This window comes from Heptranchias perlo, chromosome 17 (assembly GCF_035084215.1).
Source record: "Heptranchias perlo isolate sHepPer1 chromosome 17, sHepPer1.hap1, whole genome shotgun sequence".
Lineage (NCBI taxonomy): Eukaryota > Metazoa > Chordata > Chondrichthyes > Hexanchiformes > Hexanchidae > Heptranchias > Heptranchias perlo.
This window is the reverse complement of record NC_090341.1, coordinates 18,594,450-18,614,925: the sequence shown is the minus strand read 5'-3', so window position 1 is coordinate 18,614,925 and position 20,476 is coordinate 18,594,450. Positions and strand designations below refer to the sequence as shown.

At 40.2% G+C, this 20,476-nt stretch overlaps 1 protein-coding gene across 1 annotated transcript in view; it reads right to left on the bottom strand.

Moving 5' to 3' along the window:
• Positions 1-20,476, bottom strand: part of slc6a11b (solute carrier family 6 member 11b) — a 121,209-nt gene that overhangs the window by 82,947 nt on the left and 17,786 nt on the right. The window contains exon 7 of the mRNA XM_067998649.1: positions 6,295-6,429. Within this exon, the coding sequence (XP_067854750.1) occupies positions 6,295-6,429 (135 nt within the window). The remainder of the gene's footprint in view (positions 1-6,294; positions 6,430-20,476) is intronic.

Here is a 20,476-nt window from a genome sequence, read left to right as displayed (position 1 = left end):
TAAAGTAAAATAAATGTATTTTGTGCATTAATAAAATACAATTAGGTAATAAAATTAATGAATAAAATATCATCTAGTACCTAAGGGACTCTACTTTTACACTGTATCATCTCGTGTCCACTTCATACAGACAACTAGAGCCAGGAATTGTAGTAGTAAATCTTTCAGACTTTACCAGACAATGTCTGCATCAAATCAGCATTGTTCATTAATCATAGTCATATGGACTCAATATAGTTGAGCCAAGCTAAATATTTAAACCAAATCTTAATCCTGATCAAGTAGTTTCATCCAGCAATGTGCTGGAAATGATTGTACATTCTAAAGTTCATACAGTAGGTTCATCTGCAGCGCTAACTGTGTCTAGCAGTGGAAAACGACAATACAAGTGTTGGAAAAAACTGTGAGCTATATACATGGACCGTAAAAGATATTTCAAAATATGCACTTTTGTGTAACATACCTTTTAAAATCCTAACAAATAGTTCAATCAGTTTACTTTGAGAACAGAACCAATGATTCAATAGTCTGCGTGGCAGAGGGTAGAGGAATTGGATGGTGTAGTAAGTTAGCACATTGTCCTTTCACCTCTAGAATAAGAACATAGAAACAGGAGTAGGCCATTCAGCCCCTCGAACCTATTCCGCCATTCAAATAGATCACGCCAGATCTGTATCTTAACTCCATTTACCCACCTTGGTTCCATATCCCTTAATACCCTTACCTAACAAAAATCTATCAGTCTCAGTTTTGAAATTTTCAATTGACCTACCCTCAACAGCTTTTGTGGGGTGTGGGGGGTGTAGGCGAGTGGAGAGTTCCAGATTTCCACTATCCTTTGTGTGAAGCACTTGGGTCCCAATTCAGCCCAGAATGATGGAATAGAAGTCTTTTATTTCTGTCTATGGATAATTAGTCTGAACAGTCACGATTTCTTCCTGACCTCCACCTGCAAACTAGCTAAACTTTCGACTATCCATCGATCGTCCCATCTCTGCTGGCTGGTAACTTTCTAAAGACAATATTTTCACGATCTCACTAGCCTTGTGTACCATGGAATGTGTGACCATTGGTAACTATGACCTTCAAAATGTTTTAGGATCAAGAGCTATTTTGCCAACTAGAGATAGAAAATTATGAGATCTACAACTGAAATGGTAAATTGCTTTTAGTTCATCAAAGAGCTAGGAAATTTGCTAATAAGCATTCTGGCTATGAGTTTGGGGCCTGAGTTCTTCTCACGTTGGCTTGTGGCAGGGCCATTCTAACACCCGCCAATGTAAAACCACTGATGGACCACTGCAGTTTCCTCCCAGAACCCTCATTCACCATGCAGGGTGGTTTGGAGGCCAAAATAATATCCTTCATTTTCTTACCACCACTGGGAGGAAGACAAATACAGTTCTGGTGCAGCCAGTTAAAGGGCAACATCACCTCTCAGTAAGATGGCAGAGGAATAGAGGTTTTCCGATGAGTGGAAGTGCTACTGTGAGGGCCAGGAGGGACTGACTGTTGCACACAGAGGGCAGGAGGACCCATAGGAGAGTGGTGCAGGCTGGCTGGAGGAAGATGGCAGAGACAGTCAGCAAAATCTCCACCACATCAAGAACTTCCACACAATGCAGAAAGAGGTTCAATGACTTCACAAGGGTGGGTAAAGTTAGTCAAGACTCTGGTGCCAATAAACATTAGCTTCCAGGTGATGAGCTTCACTCATCTCTTTAACTATCATACTCTTTCTCTCTCAGCACCTGTGTGATAGAGAAACTCACTCCTACTAAGGGCACCCTCTCCAAACAGTCAAGTATGTTTTTGTATTCACGCATGTAATAACTGCGTCAATAGGACCCCAAAATTCAAGGGAAAGAAGCCTACCGCTTGTTTCAGACAAGCATTTCAGATACCGACCAGTAGGCGCCTGTAAAAGTCGCAGCAGGTCGATCATCGGAGTTAACAGAGTAGTAAGGCTACCGATCCCAATTTTTGACCCTTACTGCCCCGTTAACGCTGGTTTGGCTGAAGTGAAAAATGGCCCTATAATGTAGGCTGAAACTCCAATGAGAGCGTGTTTCATTGTTGGACATGGCATCTTTCAGCTGAAATGTTAAATCAAGGCTCTGTTTAGATAGATGTTAAAAATCCATACCACAAATTTGAAAAAGAGCAGAGGGTTCTCTTGCGTACTGGCCAAAATTCTTCCCTCAATTCCCACCAAAAACAGATTAACTGGTCATTCATCTCAGTGCCACCATTTGTGTGCAAAATGGCTGCCATATTTTTCTAAATAACAATAATGAATGCACTTTACCTGAGAGATGTGATAAAACGCAATATAAATAAAACTGTTTTTCCCATTCACAATCAACTTTTTTTTATTAGTTACAGTTGTGTGTGACACAAAGCCCATTTTACCAACCATGTATGTCTGAAATTACAGGTTTCTCTGAGTTGTAGCTTTTTTTTCAGTTGGTGGAGATAATTTTCTCCCCATTTTTGTTTCCTTTATGTGTGCCTTGCCGCTTGTGTCTGACATGTGCTGGGTCTCATTTTAATTGGACAATATAATTGGACAGTATACAGTATTTGCATAGGCATTATGGCTGATCTTTCACCAGCTGCTTCAGCATTTGTTTTTGTGATGTAGGTAGCTTGCAAACCTAACGATCTTAAGTTGCCTCCATTTCTCCCTGTACAGTCATTTCTCTTGCCTCTCCTATATGTTCAGCCGTAAAACTATTCAAAGCTGACCAAGTCTGTTGGGTTTCATCAGCATCAGTGAGCTCCCATGTTTACCACACTGCACTCCAGTTGCCCGGACTTCCCTGCTCTCCTTTCAAAGTTGATAACTGTGATAGAGTAAGAGATCCTTGAACTTTTGCTTTTTTCTCTTTACAATCGTTTTGTTTTTCTGCATCTATAGCAATTACATTGGGGCTGCCTGTGGGACCCCCAGGAACTGTTTCCAGTAACTGAACACTCCCTTTATTTACTTCCTCTCCTCTCACATCTGGGTTCTGTTTAATCAACATCCTGTATGTTGCTGCTCTATGGAATAACATGGCCAGCTGATTAAAGGGTCTTTGAAACAATTGGTGTTCGATGAAAAATTTATAAAAGTCAAGTGTATATAGGTACAACTTGCAAATCAATAGCAGATAGAACAATCCCTTAGTTTGTAACAGAAGTGCAGCATTGCTCAGGATAAGAGACACTATTCTTATAGAAACATAGAAACAAAGAAAACATATTGCCATTCGGCCCTTTGAACCTGCTCCGCCATTCAATATGATCATGGCTGATTCGCTATCACAATACCATATTCTCACTCTCTCCCCATACCCCTTGATGCCTTTTGTGACTCGAAATCTGTCTAGCTCCTTCTTAAATATATTCAGTGACTTGGCCTCCACAGCCTTCTGTGGGAGAGAATTCCACAGGTTCACCACCCTCTGAGTGAAGAAATTCCTCCTCATCTCAATCCTAAATGTCCTACCCCGTATCCTGAGACTGTGACCCCTCATTCTGGACCCCCCCCCCCCAGCCAGGGGAAACATCCTCCCTGCATCCAGTCTGTCTAGCCCCATCAGAATTTTATATGCTTCTAAACTCGAGTGAATATAGGCCGAGTAGACCCAATCTCTCCTCATACGACAGTCCTGCCATCCCAGGAATCAGTCTGGTGAATCTTCGCTGCACTCCCTCTATGGCAAGTATATCCTTTCTTAGGTAAGGAGACCAAAACTGCACACAATACTCCAGGTGTGGTCTCACCAAGGCTCTGTATAACTGCAGTAAGACATCCTTGCTCCTGTACTCAAATCCTCTTGCAATGAAGGCCAACATACCATTTGCCTTCCTAACTGCTTGCTGCACCTGCATGTTTACTTTTATATTTTAATCACTTCTATATTTTCACATATAAATTGGTCTAGTTTTTGCTGGTGCCCACCCTCCAATTGCAAGTATCACTAACATTAGCTGACACAAACATAGGACATAAGTGAGCCATATTACAGGGCTACAGCCTTTGTTGGAATAGATGGGCTGAAAACCCCGAAGCATTTCACCAGTGCTTCATTTCCAAGTCTTCCATATCCATATCTGTGAATACAAGTTCCTCTCAAAGTAACCATCATTTCTTTGGAAAATACCATTTGACAATGTCCAAACAGCTGTACCCTTTCACAGGCTTACTTTAAAATTTATTTCAGAAATCATGAAAGATGCAACTCAGCAAAATGCTTTCCCATTTATCTTCCAATACAGGGTCTTTCTAAAGTGTAAAGTGAAACTTATATAACAGATTCTGGTTAAATGAATTGGTGCTGAGTGTAATACCTTCTATATCAAGATGTGTTATTTTTATTTTTAGAACGCCTGCAGGGCACGTTGTCTCAAACTGCAAAGTTTATTTCCCTATGCATAACAGTCACTCAAAAGTTAACTGTCATATAAAACTCTTGAGGCATTTCACCCTGTCAGGATTCAAATAAGTCCAAGTATTAATATTATTGCAGGTAGCTCTGACTTTTTGCAGTCCTGTCCTGATATTTCTCCTTCTACTCACCCTATTACCAACTGGACTCTAATAGGCAGGCGCTCAGTGTTACCACGTTATTAAATAATCTCTGGGGTAACTTTTACGAGCTAATGCACCCTGCACGAAGCCCCGCACAATGGGAGGTCAGATTGGACAATTGGACATGAAGGTCAGTATGCTGAATTACCGTCAATGAACAACAATTCAAAGTCTGGCCCTGTATATGCTTTCATTTTTAAAAAAAGTGCTGCATTTTCACAACTTTGATATATCGTGTGGCATCTTACTTCTTACTGCATTAAAATTGATTTATAATGATTAATGTTGAAAGGGCAATGTTGTGTGTCTCATTGGTATTATAATAATATGTGTAAATGAACCGTTGGGTGCTTGAAGCTATTTATGCCTTCAGTTGGAGCTCCACCAATGATCTTTAGGGTTTTGTGCAAGCTTTGTGTCTCTCAGTGTGAGCCCAAGAAACTGTTTTGTGATGTGTAGCTGACTGCTGCCAACTGAAGCAGCAGGTGGCGTACATTTTCTGATTGTGTTTTTCCAATCCAAGATATACTTAAAAGAAAGTCATGATAGACAGTTCTGGCAGTTTCTGAAGATGGTGCTACTCAGTTATGGGCTTCAAACCCAATTAAAACTAATGGTGTATACAGGTGATACAGTGACTCCAACACATTGTGCCAGAGAGCAGTGAAATACAGGTCTGTAGCCCTGATTTTGAGTTCTTAATCATAACTGTGTTGTCAAGGGATGCAACTGAAGAAAGACTGGGAATTGCAGCAAAAGGAAGAGAATATCAGAGGGTTAGTCAGCCAGGCTTTTCCTGCGCGACAGCAAGTATCCAGAAGAAGACTGGCACTGTCAGAGACCTGGCATCAGATTGTCTGTCCAACCTTTACATGGACAATAGTGTTTGGTACAGAGGAACCTACAAAAGGTGCAAGGTTTTCTTTTTAATTAAACAAAATTGTGATATAACTTTGTTTTCTACCAAAGTGGCCCCAGGACTTAAGAGCTGCTGCATGAGTCTTGCAAACTGGCGGCAAATTCGATTGATATAAACACTGAAACCAGAATCAGGTTTCACGGGTGAACAAAACTCACCCCAAAGATCCCTCAGCAACTGTTCAAGAACAATTGCAATTTAGGTCCATTGGTTTAACCCCTGTTCATTGAATTTTATTTTATCTTTGTCCAAGCTACTCCTCTTACTGTGTTAACAAACAGTCATCTTCTGTCAATTATCTACCAGATTACACTCAATTAAAAGTAATGATAACACAAAATGATTTACACTTTGGAACACCAGTACAGAATACTTTTATCACTGTCAAAGTACAGAAGAAATCACGTGACAGAAAATTCTTAATTTCTAATATGTTAATAAATGCTTGTTGATAAGCAATGTATCCATTTGTCAGAAACTGATCATGAAATTAGCCTTTTGGGATTATAAACAGTAAATTGCTTCAATTTATAGAAATAATGTTGAATTGTGCAACAACCTCCTCAGTATTTTGGCTATAGGCTCTAACCCTTAATCCAACATATTTACCATGAAAGCTCTATAAATCAGTGATCATTTGTATAATGGCTTGTTTTCATTATGCATTCAGTGAACTTTACTTACAGCAACTGGATCACTAAATCCCCGAACTTTATAAATATCGAGGCAGCTCACCATTCAGTGTGTTGGCTGAAGGTGAGAACTGAAATATAATATTTGTACTTGGTGTTCCTACCTGAGGATCTGACAGACGTGAGATGTCCGGGTAAAGGTAAAACTTTATTCCCTCTGCAGCTCCGGGAAGAGTCACCCCTCGAATCAATAAAACCAGCAGCATTATGTAGGGGAACGTTGCTGTTACATACACCACCTGCGAACAGAGGGTACAAGCCATCAGCTCAGCCTTTTTACTATTCTCCAACAAAAGGATAATCATCAGTTTTACCTGGTGACTGTCACACACTGCATTATCTGCAATAATGCCAGACAACATGAAAATTGCAGGGTTTTTTTGTCTTTTTAAAAATTTAGTTTTACGGAATTCTAGCATTTATAAAAAAAGATACACAAGCAACAAAAGGCATGACTGTCATTTGTGTAATGTAATTCCATTACCATTCAGAAATGCACAGAAATACGTAGTCAAATTACAATTATAAAATGAATATGCGCACTTTTCAAAGTGAGATTCCTCTTCCAGCAAGAAGTGGGAACCCGTGTATTGTCCATATTTAACAGGCTACTTATGGAATTACGTTCTGAGAAACAGCATGTTTCAACGCCTTGCATTCCCACAATTTCAGGAACAGGTTGTTAATTATGGTAGAACAAGCATTCACCCATTTTTCATTAAAAGAGGATTTTTACCCCAAAAAACTGAATTAGGAGAAACTTCTTTCCACAGGGGGCTGTTGGAGTTTGGAATGCTTTGTCACAGGGAGTGGTTGAGGCAAGAGACCATTGCATTTTTTTTAAGGGAAAGTCGAATAAATATTTGAAGCAGAGGCTATGGGAGAGAGCAGGGCAGGGGGATTAGTTTTGGATTGCTCTAACAAATTGCTGGCACAATCGTGATGGGTCAAATGGCCTTCTGTGCTGTAAACTTCTGTGGTTCTATCAATAGGGCATGACACAAAATACAAATGGGATGAAATCACACTGTCTGATATGAACTTGTCTTTTTGCCACCGGGACAGACGGCCAGTCAGCGCCTGTCAGTTTCTGCCAATCAGTTGCACAAAAGTCAAAATTGGCCCCGATAGGTTTGATTTTACAAGAGTGTGCTATCGGTGGGGAGCATCGCTGAGGGCTGTGCTTATCAAAAACATTGCAGGACATACTGCTCACAATTTCCAACTATTATAGATGGAACATTATGGGCTGCACATCCGTAGTGTCCCAGTATACATAGCTGGCAGGCACAAATCCCACAGCAGCACACATTCATAAAATTGTCCCTGGAAGGTCAACATCATGAAAACATTACATAGAGCAAACTTGCATACAATAGCAAAGGCTAATCCAGTATTGAATAAGTACTCAACTATAACACTGTGGTAGTGCCAGTGCAGAAAGTAAAGAGATCACAATAAGAAAGAGTGATAATAACAGAATAATCCTGCATATCAATATCAGGAGTAATGTATTACATGTCACACTATACTTCGAACTAAAAATGAAAAGAGTTGGGTGTTTTTTCTATTCATCAAAGTGAAGGATGTCAGTGCTAGAGGATGGAACACTTTTGGCACCCAGTGCCAGTTTAGGTCAGTTCCAGGCTATGTGTAGCATAGGTCAGTGCACAGCAAAACTCTCATCTCTGTCCCCAAATGTGCCTTAACCTCCAACTTCCAGAGACTCCTACTGCACCACCATAACATTTTGAATTTTCACACCAGACACATTTATAACATCCAGGTGGAAGACTGACAATTAACTGCTAATTAGTGCAGAAGTATGGGCAGTTTGAGTTGTTACTCGGGGTCACTTGAAATTCAGTTGTGACTCATTTCATAGGGGAACTAGTTTTCTTTTCCATGAAAAAGAAAATCGGGCAGTGTAAAACCAAATTTCACCCCTCACATTCTAGTCTCCACTCGCCGGGGCTGTCTGAAGTGGGGCTCAAACCCTTCACCTTCTGACTCAGAGGTGGGAATGCTAACTCTAAACCAAAGGCTCACTCCCCATAAAGAAAAAATGTGAACAAAAAAAATACAACAGACAGAGAAAACCACACATTCAAAAAAATATTCATAAAGGGAATTTGTATTTCACTAATTTACATCAAAGCTGATTGTATCAGGCATTCCTTGTTTTAAATATTATTTATACATTTCCACCTTTTAAAACTTTCAAAACTGCATCTGCATTTAAAGCCAAAATCCATTTTTTAAAATGAATTACCATCAATTATAGAATTATCTTATGGTTCACTACATTCTGCTAATTATACTTTGTAATAGTTTTTAAAATTTATTAATAATTAGCTTTATAAATATTATTCAAAATAACATTTCCCAGTACTCAATTGGTGAACAGCCGAGATCTACATATACACGTCCATGTTTAGATACTGCAAATCTACATGCATCTTCCGTTATGACTACAATCAAATGCTTCAGTGTTATTAATACAATTAAACATTTTTCAACATGTATGAAGTTCTTCATTGTCTCTAATTTTTCCTTCATCCTGTGAAAAATGCGGCCTCTGAATTACCTTTTCTCCAAATTTAGAAAGTATATTATCGCAATGTCAAATCCCTTTTAAATATTTGAAAATTTTACAAGCCTCTAAGTCATCAGGGCCTGAGAAGTGAATTTTTTCACATTGATACAGGCAGTCATGTACAAGTATAAATAGTTTTCTTCACACAGACTAAATAGTTGGCATAAATCTGGATAACTATTTCCTGTTTCTATTAACCTTTTAAATTCTGAATATGAGTGTAGCTTGAAAAATACACAAGTCTCCTAATATGTAGCATATTAAAGTTACCCGGTCCAGATAGTATGCATCCCAGAATACTGAATCAGGTTGGGGAGGAGACAGCAGAGGCATTACATATTACATAGAATTTACAGCACAGAAACAAGTTAATCGGCCCAGCTGGTCTATGCTGATGTTTATACTCCACACGAACCTCCTGCCACCACCCCCCACCCCCACCCTGCTTCATCTAACCCTATCATTGGCATTGACCATAATTTCCTAAAGTATTTGGAAACGGAAATTTGCTAAAGGACTGCAGGATGGCAAATGATCAAGAAAGGAGAAAGGGATGAATCTGGAAATTGTAGGTCGGTGAATCTTACCTTATTTGTGGGGAATCGTCTAGAGTCCATAATACAGAATGAAATTAGTGAACACTTAGAAAAAGCATGGGCTAATCAGGAACACAGAGGGCTATTAAAACACAGAATACTTTACCACATGTGGCTATCAGGCTATGGAGATGATAATATAATTTAAAACAGAATTATTTTAAGTATTATAAAAGGAACAATATAAAAGGATACAGGGAAAGGGCAGGAAAATGGGAATACAATAGATAGCTTCAGGTGAACCGCTGGCCCTGGCATTGGCAAAGGCACAATGTGCCAAATGCCCTCCGTTGTACTGCAATTTCTATGACTATGACTTGAAACATATTATTTTCTGTACATTTCTAAAAGTAGAATTTGAGAAATATTAGCTTGGTCAGGGAGGGGTTACTTTTTTTGAGGGGGAATGTACTCACTTAGCTCTTAAGCTCTGCTTCAGCAGCCACTTAAGTTGTGGCATTTTCATCGAGGAGAGCAGGGCACGGCTCGCGTAGTGAAGTTCCAGGAAAGCGAAGGTTTCTCACTTGCGAATTGCTTGCTTTGACAATGCAAGCATTGGAGACAGGAGAGCCCCCTCCTCAAAAGCGTACAGAAAGCCAGGCCGAAGATAGCAGATAGAGTCGATGCTATCTGCATGACTCAGAGGAACTGCACACAGGTCAGAAAGGACATAGCTGACTTGAAGAAAGCTGCCACGGTAAGGCTACAGAACAGCTTTCAATGCCAAGGAGCAGCCCCATGTCTGCATGCCACAAAGCATTCCCTCATAACCTGTAACTCATTTACTGCTGCCCCATCCTAAGGGTTGATATAAGGTTAGCTACTCACACCTGCCATGAAACAAACAGCCCATTGAATGGTTAATCATGCACGGTCAAACTGCAGCATGATAAAATTACAAGCAGCAACTTAAACTCAAACTTCGTCACACTTAAATCTTAAAAGGGTTTGACAAAAGACATCTTTGTAAAACAACGTCCCTGCACGATGCATGATCATCTATTCTCAGGCAGGGTGGGCTACAGGGTGAGTAGATATATGTCACTGTCTGTGCTTCCGAAACATGTAACCTCTCAGGACTAATTCTCCATTTGGAGGACTAGGTGACAAATACTAGAAGGGTACGGAACTTAGCTGGAGGAGGGCCCAGAAACTACATGTCGTAGAATCTACTCGAAGAAGTCACCCTGGATCTAATTTGGCAAAACAGCATCAAGGAAAAGGGGGAGGGTATAGACAAATCACTTCCCAAATTCAGGGCTGCTCCTTCCTGCTTTTGTCATGTTTTGCCCCCAGTTACTCATGCACTGACATACACAGCCATAAAAAAATTCAAACACGGTATATTGAATTGCAAGGGCTGTTTGAGGTGTTTCTTGGAGCCAGCATTATGACATATATTCCTTTACTATTGTAAGCCTGGAAGAACAGTGTCAGCACTGCCAGTGTTCCCAAGCAAGTTAGCACTTCAAAACAACCTGAGGTGCTCGCACCAACTTTAGGAAGCAACAGCACAGCTACACACATCCCAGAAAGTACAGACCGTGGCGCTACTTGAGTCACACTGTACAGGAGCAAGTGAAGGTGGCACCTGCTGCCCGCAGAACCAGCTCAGTTTCTTCCTTGACTGCAGTGCCTTATAGGGCCTGCTTATAAAAGAAGATTGCTTCCTGAGCAGGACTGTCTACAGGAGTCAACTGAGTCTGTCCAAAATACCCTGCAAGGTATGGCTAAGAGTGTGGAGGATTCCATCTGGATCTGTGCAGTCATGGATGAACAGATCCCCTAATTTACATTCCAAATCATCTTACTGCATAGTCTGTGCACGAAGCGCACTGTCTGCTGAAAATCCCTGGCACTCAGCGGTTAGGAAATGCACGAGACTCACAACCCTGTGAATTGCAGCTCTTTACTACACTATTTTTTTATTATTATCCATTCTTGGGATATGGGCGTCACTCGCAAGCCCAGCATTTATTGCCCATCCTTAGCTGTCCTTGAGAAGGTGGAGGTGAGCCATTTTGAACCGCGAACTGCTTTGTCCTGGATGGCATTGAGTTTTTTGAGTGTTGTTGCAGCTGCACTCATCCCGGCAAGTGAAGAGTATTCCATCACACTCCTGACTTGTTCCTTGTAGGTTGTGGAGAGGCTTCGGGGAATCAGGAGGTGAGCCATTCATGGCAGAATACCCAGCCTCTGACCTGCTCTAGTAGTCATGGCATTTATGTAGCTGATACAGTTGAGTTTTTGGTCAACAGTGACCCCCGGGATATTGATGGTGTTAACGCGTTATGCTGACAGCAATTTCCAGACCATGGATGACTACGTAACAAGCTAAATGCAATGCCATTATATATATATTTTTCAAATTTTTGTTAATAAATATTACTACACTTCAAATATTTAAATATTCTTTCTTACTTCTTTTGAGTTGGTCTCCAACCCTCTGCCCCACTTCCCACAATACTGCAGGTATAATGTTACATGCATGTCACTGTGCTATATTTATGAATACACGTATTTGGGTAGAGCACTCTGTGTAAGCCTCTCGCTATGAAATGAGAACAGCACATGAATTATTCAATGGGAAATGAACTCAGGAAGGTGGTCCCCGCTGTGAACTCCAGCCTTGTTTGTTCTTGGTGGCTCTCACTGTTTTCTAGCCGATTGCGCAATTTCAACAAATCTACACAAAATCTACAAATGATGCAACCATGATATAATGGGCCCCACATTCTATCAAACTGGCCTTGTCCCAACTGTTCTGTAAGCATTGCACGTTAATTGTTAATATACTACAGTTTCAGGATAAAATCATCCATAAAACACATAAACAGCATTTTGTAGTCTCTACACCTTTTTTTTAATGTAAGTTGGCAGGATAAGGAGCAGGTAAAGGTTGACTCATCCTGCTTAATCATCTCATTGAAGCTTATTTTTGTAATTCGCTAGTTCTGGAACTCCAAGGGAAGTGTCAGCAAAACAGTCATTATACAAAGGAAGGGGAACCCCAGAAGTAGGCAAAGTCAAATAGAAAAGTAGTAATAGGGTACCAGGCTGCAAACTAAAACCTGTGCAATACGACTGAGGAAGAGTTAACTTGATATCGTGAGGGCCCCTTAATAATTTTTCATAATGATTTTCTGCCAACACCAGAATTGTTAATGAAAGAAAATTACAAAAGCCCAACATTCCATCAAACGGGCCCTGTCCCAATTGTTTTGTTAGTGTTGCTTGTTAATTGACTTGTGGATCAGAGGAATTACTACCCATTCCTGGTTTTTTCTATTAAAAACGTAGTGTTAATAATGGGAGAAAAAAACACAGCAATGATGGTGTATCCCATGAGATAGGATGCCAGCTGAGTATTTTCATAGTTATTAAGGGTGGATTTTCAAAAATGTTTCTCTCCAGTTTTCTCTTCACCCATTTAAGAAACCGAATTCATCACTTCAGATTCTAAGACGGCTGAATACTGCTGGTAAAATACTCAAAATAATGGGGTCAACACAGGATGGATAAAATAGCTGCAGCAACTGTCTTCTACAGACAATCAGTCCACATAATGACGTCTGATGTACTGTGCAGGTATGTGTCCGGTGACTGAACACTGTTTATAGCCGTACAGTACCAACGGGAAAGTGATAGAATAGCACTTTGGACCCATCTTTAGAGGTAAGTTTTTAAACTGATATTGCATTAGTCTTGCTTTACTGAAGTAAGAACATAAGAACATAAGAAATAGGAGCAGGAGTAGGCCAATCGGCCCCTCGAGCCTGCTCCGCCATTCAATAAGATCATGGCTGATCTGATCCTAACCTCAAATCTAAATTCATGTCCAATTTCCTGCCCGCTCCCCGTAACCCCTAATTCCCTTTACTTCTAGGAAACTGTCTATTTCTGTTTTAAATTTATTTAATGATGTAGCTTCCACAGCTTCCTGGGGCAGCAAATTCCACAGACCTACTACCCTCTGAGTGAAGAAGTTTCTCCTCATCTCAGTTTTGAAAGAGCAGCCCCTTATTCTAAGATTATGCCCCCTAGTTCTAGTTTCACCCATCCTTGGGAACATCCTTACCGCATCCACCCGATCAAGCCCCTTCACAATCTTATATGTTTCAATAAGATCGCCTCTCATTCTTCTGAACTCCAATGAGTAGAGTCCCAATCTACTCAACCTCTCCTCATATGTCCGCCCCCTCATCCCCGGGATTAACCGAGTGAACCTTCTTTGTACTGCCTCGAGAGCAAGTATGTCTTTTCTTAAGTATGGACACCAAAACTGTATGCAGTATTCCAGGTGCGGTCTCGCCAATACCTTATATAACTGCAGCAATACCTCCCTGTTTTTATATTCTATCCCCCTAGCAATAAAAGCCAACATTCCGTTGGCCTTCTTGATCACCTGCTGCACCTGCATACTAACTTTTTGATTTTCTTGCACTAGGACCCCCAGATCCCTTTGCACTGCAGTACTTTCCAGTTTCTCGCCATTAAGATAATAACTTGCTCTCTGATTTTTCCTGCCAAAGTGCATAACCTCACAAGCATTCAATATCACTTTCAAATTGGTATAAAGATGTAAGTATAAGAGGATAATACAATTTCTAGCCAGCCAATACAACAGTTTATCTAAACCGGCTTATGTAAAAAATGTATTTTCTCCTTGATGTACTTAAACGATGAAAAACACGTATAACGGGGCAGCTGACGCGCTACCACTCGTTTCGCAACCCTGCCGAAGTTGAATTTCACCCTCGTTGAATTTTATGGCAAGAAAGGAGGCCACTCGACCCACTGTCCCTGTGCCAGCTCTCTAAAAGTGCGATCCACTTAGCCCCATTTCCCTCCTCTTTCTCCATGCCCTTTTAATTTTTTTTCCAAATATTTAATCACTTCCCATTAAAAAGCTGTTATGGATCATGCTTCTATCACTGTTTCTGTCCATATCCTAACAACACTCTGTGTAAAATAAATTCTTCTAACCCTTCCTGTGTTGACCCCATTATTTTGAGTATTTTGCCAGCAGTATTCAGCCATCTTAGAATCTGAAGTGATGAATTCTGTTCTCTTAAAAGGGTGCAATAGTGAAGAGAAAACTGGAGAGAAACATTTTTGAAAATAAATTCTTCTCCCTTCATTTTTGTTAAATTTTAAATTCATGTCCTCTGACTACTGACCTACTGACCAGTGGAAATAGTTTTTCCCCATTTACTTTATTAAACCCCCCATATTTTGAACACCTCTATCAGATCTCCTCTTAACGTTCTATGTTCTAGTGATAAGATTCCCAGGTTCTCTAATCTTTGCTCGTAACTAAAGCTTCTCAACCCTGCTGTCATTTTGGTAAATCCCTTCTGTACTCTCTCCGTGGCCTTGACATCCTTCCTAAAGTAAGGCCTCCAAAACTGGACACAATTGCTGCTTAACCAAAGATTACCTTGCTGCTGATTTCACCTGATTTTTGACTGAATTCAGGAAAAAATAAAGCACAAAAATCAGTAAACATAATCATAAGGAAATCAAAAGAATGTAAACATCCTTCAATACACAAGTCAAAAACTGGAAGCCCTGCTAGATAAACAATTATGTGATGAAAAACAGTTAAACTCCACATAATTCTGACTTCATTCATATTTAATTTTGTGTCAGCACTGAAAGTTCTGTACGAAACTCGCCTGTTATGATCAATTATATATCAACAAAACACTGCACATCACTTGAATTCTTTACTTTATTCCTATTGGATTAAATCAATGAAATGAAGCTCTCATGTTTGCGCGCAATTAATTAACTGAACTTTTACTAAGAACAGGAATCATATACTGCAGGATCAAACCAAAAAGGGGTTAAGATAATAAACACTTGTGTAATAGTGATTTTTTGCAAATTGATAATGCGATAATTATTTCTAAGGACTGTGAAACTATTAATTACAGTTGATCACTTAATGGCCCTGACCACATAATCTATTTTAGATTAAAATAAACAAATCCCCACCCCCGCATTGATGCAGCCTTGCACATCCCTTTTTCCCACTTCAATTTTCTCCCCTTCTCCACTCAAGGTATGAAAATGCTGGAATACCGTGAGTGACCATTCATTGAGTTATATTGAGTTACCTTGAGTTACACAGGAAGCAATGGGTAATGGTCGATGGGTGTTTGTGTGACTGGAAGGTTGTTTCCAGTGGGGTTCCACAGGGCTCAGGACCAGGTCCCTTGCTTTTTGTGGTATACATTAATGATTTGGACTTAAATGTAGGGGGCACGATTAAGAAGTTTGCACATGATACAAAAATTGGCCATGTGGTTGACTGTGAGGAGGAAAGCTGTAGACTGCAGGAAGATATCAATGGACTGGTCAGGTGGGCAAAAAAGTGGCAAATGAAATTCAATCCGGAGAAGTGTGAGGTAAAGCATTTGGGAAGGGCAAACAAGGCAAGGGAGTACACAATAAATGGGAGGATCCTAAGAGGTGCAGAGGAAGTGAGGGACCTTGGAGTGCATGTCCACAGATTCCTGAAGGTAGCAGGACAGGTAGATAAGGTGGTTAAAAAGGCATACAGGATACTTTCTTTTAGTAGCTGAGGCATAGAATATAAGAGCAGGGAGGTTATGCTAGAACTGTATAAAACATTAGTTAGGCCATAGCTTGAGTACTGTGTACAGTTCTGGTCACCACATTACAGGAAGGATGTAATTGCACTAGAGAGGGTACAGAGAAGATTTACGAGGATGTTGCCAGGACTGGAAAATTTTAGCTATGAGGAAAGATTGGATAGGCTGGTGTTGTTTTCTTTGGAACAGAGGAGGCTGAGGGGTAATTTAATTAAGGTGTACAAAATTAACCCCGACTCACTTTTTTGTTTTGTAACCAGCTTGCTATCTGTCCCCTGATTCCACATGCTCTGACTTTAGTCATGAGTCTACAACGCAGTACCTGTAAGTTTATCTTGTGCATCCCTTAGTGGCCCTATCTCTATCCTGATTTTTCTTTTGTTATTTATGTGTCTGTAGAATACTTTACTATTTCTTTTTATACTCCTTGATAATTCAATTTCATAGTTCCTCTTTGCTTTCATAATTGTTTTTTGAAATCCTTCCTAACCTCTTTGTATTCCCTTCTGTCATTCTTTCCTTTATTGTCTATGTACTTAGAGTATGCCTTATTCTTTAGTTTCAATTTTATCCTTATCTCTTTATTCATCCATGGTGTTTCATTATTGGTTGATTTGTTCTTGTTTTTTAAAGGAATAAATTTCTCTTAAACGCTATTGATCACCGTTTTAAATATTTCCCACTGCTGTTCTATCTCTTTGTCATTTTTTTTCCAGTTTACCTTCCCTAGTTCCATTCTCATTCCCTCAAAATTAGCTTTTTTTCCAATCTATTACTTTGGTCTTTGTCTTACTTATGTCTTTCTCAATTATTATTTTAAACCTTATTATGTTATGATCGCCATTGCCTAGATGTTCCCCTATGCTTATTTCTCTAATCTGCTCCGGTTCATTTCCCATTACTAGATCCAGCAGTGATTCCTCTATTGTTGGGCTTCTCACATACTGGGTGAGGAAGGAGTCATGTACACACTGTAAAAACTCCATTCCCCTTTCTCTTTTCCATACCTCTTTTTGCCTGTTTATTTGGGGACAGTTGAATTTTCCCATGATTATTATTCGGTGTGTTTTACTCATTTCATAGATTTTCCTACATATTTCTCTCTCCACTTCCCTTCCACTTATAGGTCGTCTTTAGAATATACCTATTAGTGTGATCGATCTCTTCTTATCCTTTGTCTCAATCCATATGGATTCTGTTTCTATCTTAATGTTACTTATGTCCCTTTTTTCTATTGAGATCATGTTGTCTCTAATTAGTGCAGCTACTCCCCCCCTTCTTTCCTTCCCTGTCCTTTCTAATTATGTTATATCATGCAATATTTAACTGCCAGTCCTGTTCTTTATGTGGCCATGTTTCAGTTATCCCTCCTGCATCTGGCTCCTTGCTACAAATTATTGCCTCCAATTCCCTTGTTTTGTTTGGATGCTGTGCACATTGCTATACAGGCAATTTAATTTGTTTTTAATAATTGTTCCCCTCACTTTATTTTTAACAATCATTTTGTACTCATGTTCTATTACTGTATTTGTTCCCTGACCGTTTATGTTACCTTTGTTCTTTACCTTGGTCTGACCTTTACTCTCATCTCTTATTTCTTCTATCTTCAGACTTATGTTATTTTCATCAGATCCTCCCCCCGTTTTATTAGTTCAAAGTCCTATCAAGAGTGCCTAGGCAGGGAGTACTGTGACGCTATTTGACTGTGTGGGGCGGTGAATGGTGGGGGGGGCGGTCACAGCAAAGCCCAATCCTGGCTTCATCTGCAACCATAAATGCACACTTTCCAGCAGGATTGCAATCTGGTGCAGGATCCCTAGCTATTTTTCTCCTCTCCAGCCCAGGGACACTGAAACTAATTGTTACACCCCTACGGCCCCCTTCCCCCTCCCCGAACTCAGCAGACATCTGCCATTCCAGCACAGGCCAGGAATAAAGTTGTGCACCATCTTGGTCTATATGGCTTAATTAAATATTAACTTTATTAATTGAGCCGCTGGAGGAGCTGTGAAGCTATTTTCATTCAGTCATCAATATACCCTGTAAATAATAAACCTCTCATAGGAAGATAGGAACAGGAGTAGGCCATTCAGCCCCTCGTACCTGTTCCGCTATTTGATAAGATTATGGCTGATCTGTGACCTAACTCCATATACCTGCCTTTGGCCCATACCCCTTAATACCTTTGGTTGCCAAAAAGCTAACTATCTCAGATTTAAATTTAGCAATTGAGCTAGTATCAATTGTCATTTGCGGAAGAGAGTTCCAAACTTCTACCACCCTTTGTGTGTAGAAATGTTTTCTAATCTCACTCCTGAAAGGTCTGGCTCTAATTTTTAGACTGTGTCCCCTACTCCTAGAATCCCCAACCAGCGGAAATAGTTTCTCTCTATCCACCCTATCTGTTCCCCTTAATATCTTAGAAACTTTGATCAGATCACCCTTTAACCTTCTAAACTCTGGAGAATACAACCCCAATTTGTGTAATCTCTCCTCGTAACTTAACCCTTGAAGTCCGGGTATCATTCTGGTAAACCTACGCTGCACTCCCTCCAAGGCCAATATGTCCTTCCAAAGGTGCGGTGCCCAGAACTGCTCACAGTACTCCAGGTGCGGTTTAACCAGGTTTTGTATAGCTGCAGCATAACTTCTGCCCCCTTGTACTCTCCCATTAGTCTCTCACACTCAAGAAAGAAACAGTACACTACCATCATTAATGCAACATTCTCTGCATTTGGTTTGTATTGCCTTGAGTTTAGATGTCTCCCCCAAAAGACTGTAGATGCTGGGTCAATTAAAATCTTCAAGACTGAGACCGATAGATTTTTGTTAGGTAAATGTATCAAGTGTATCAATGGAGCAAACGCAGACAAATGGAGTTGAGGTACAGATCAGCCATGAGCTCACTGAATGGCAAAACAGGATTGAGGGGCTAAATGGCCTACTCCTGTTCCTATGTTCTTACATATACATATTCCTCCCGTTAAGCTGCATCTAATATCAGGACTGAAAGGTCAGCAAATCTTCAGACAGTCTACTACATCTAGCCCATCATTTTATACTGAATTCCAAAAATGTGCGTATTAAAATATTCACATTCTATATAGTCTCATCTACATTACTGGGTTTGAATTTCGTGCTGGTTGATTAGCAAAATGCAATGATGGTCTCTTGTTTGCCAGCCAGCTGGCATTATTATAAAATTAAATATTGGCTACTGTACCTCTGTATCAGTCTGGCTATTACTGTAATGTATGTCTGCTCTACAGGACACCCAACAAACCCAATGTAAAGGTTTGGCTGATATAAAACTCAAACCTGTAATTTATGTCCATTTGGGTAAAATTCTATCGGTTGTATGGTGCTTCATACCACCCCCAAATCTGCAGCTCATAAAATCCTGGATCTTGTAGTGTGCATTATGTAGGAAGTTCCGCTTACTGACAGTAAGTCTACACACTCTCAATGGTGCAATGAACTGATATATATTCAGCAAATTGTAGCCATTGGAATGAGCAAAATCATGGAAGCTGAATTATTAGTATATTCTGATGGAGGAGAAAAACTTCAAAAATGTCATTACCACAATTTTAGAAATGCTGCAGAAACTAATTTCTGTAATATAAGGCAGCAGGAAGGTGTAATGATCCTTCACGCTGAGAGAATTAGGCAGGTCAAGTGTGAGATGTAAGTTCTAATTTGATAAATATTCCTTATTTTGTAAGGATGTGCTGGCTGCCAGAACTTTGCTAATGGTGATTGTGGGGACAAAATTGGGTGCACAAGCACACATGAACTCAGTGTTCTGGACCAGCTTCTGGGAGACTCGGGTCAAGTCCAAAATCAGCCTCAATATATATGCAAAATAGATGTTATATGGTCCCACACAGAATTTCACATCGATCTTACTGGATCCTCCCCCCACCCAGCTTATCCATACAAAATAGGTGCAGGGGTGTTTTTGTACATTAATTCCAGTCACTGTATATGGCACATTTTTTGTTGTATTTGCAAGAACATAAGAACATAAGAAATAGGAGCAGGAGTAGGCCATACGGCCCCTCAAGCCTGCTGTACCATTCAATAAGATCATGGATGATCTTCGACCTCAACTCCACTTTCCTGCCCGATCCCCACATCCCTTGATTTCCCTAGAGTCCAAAAATCTATCTATCTCAGCCTTGAACATATTCAACGACTCAGCATCCACAGCCTTCTGGGGTAGAGAATTCCAAAGATTCACAACCCTCTGATTGAAGAAATTCCTCCTTAAATGGCCGATCCCTTATCCTGAGACTATGCCCCCTGGTTCTAGACTCTCCAGCCAGGGGAAACAACCTCTCAGCATCTACCCTGTCAAGCCCCCTCAGAATCTTATATGTTTCAATGAGATCACCTCTCATTCTTCTAAACTCCAGAGGAAATAGGCCCATTCTACTCAATTTCTCCTCATAGGACAACCCTAAGGGCTTTG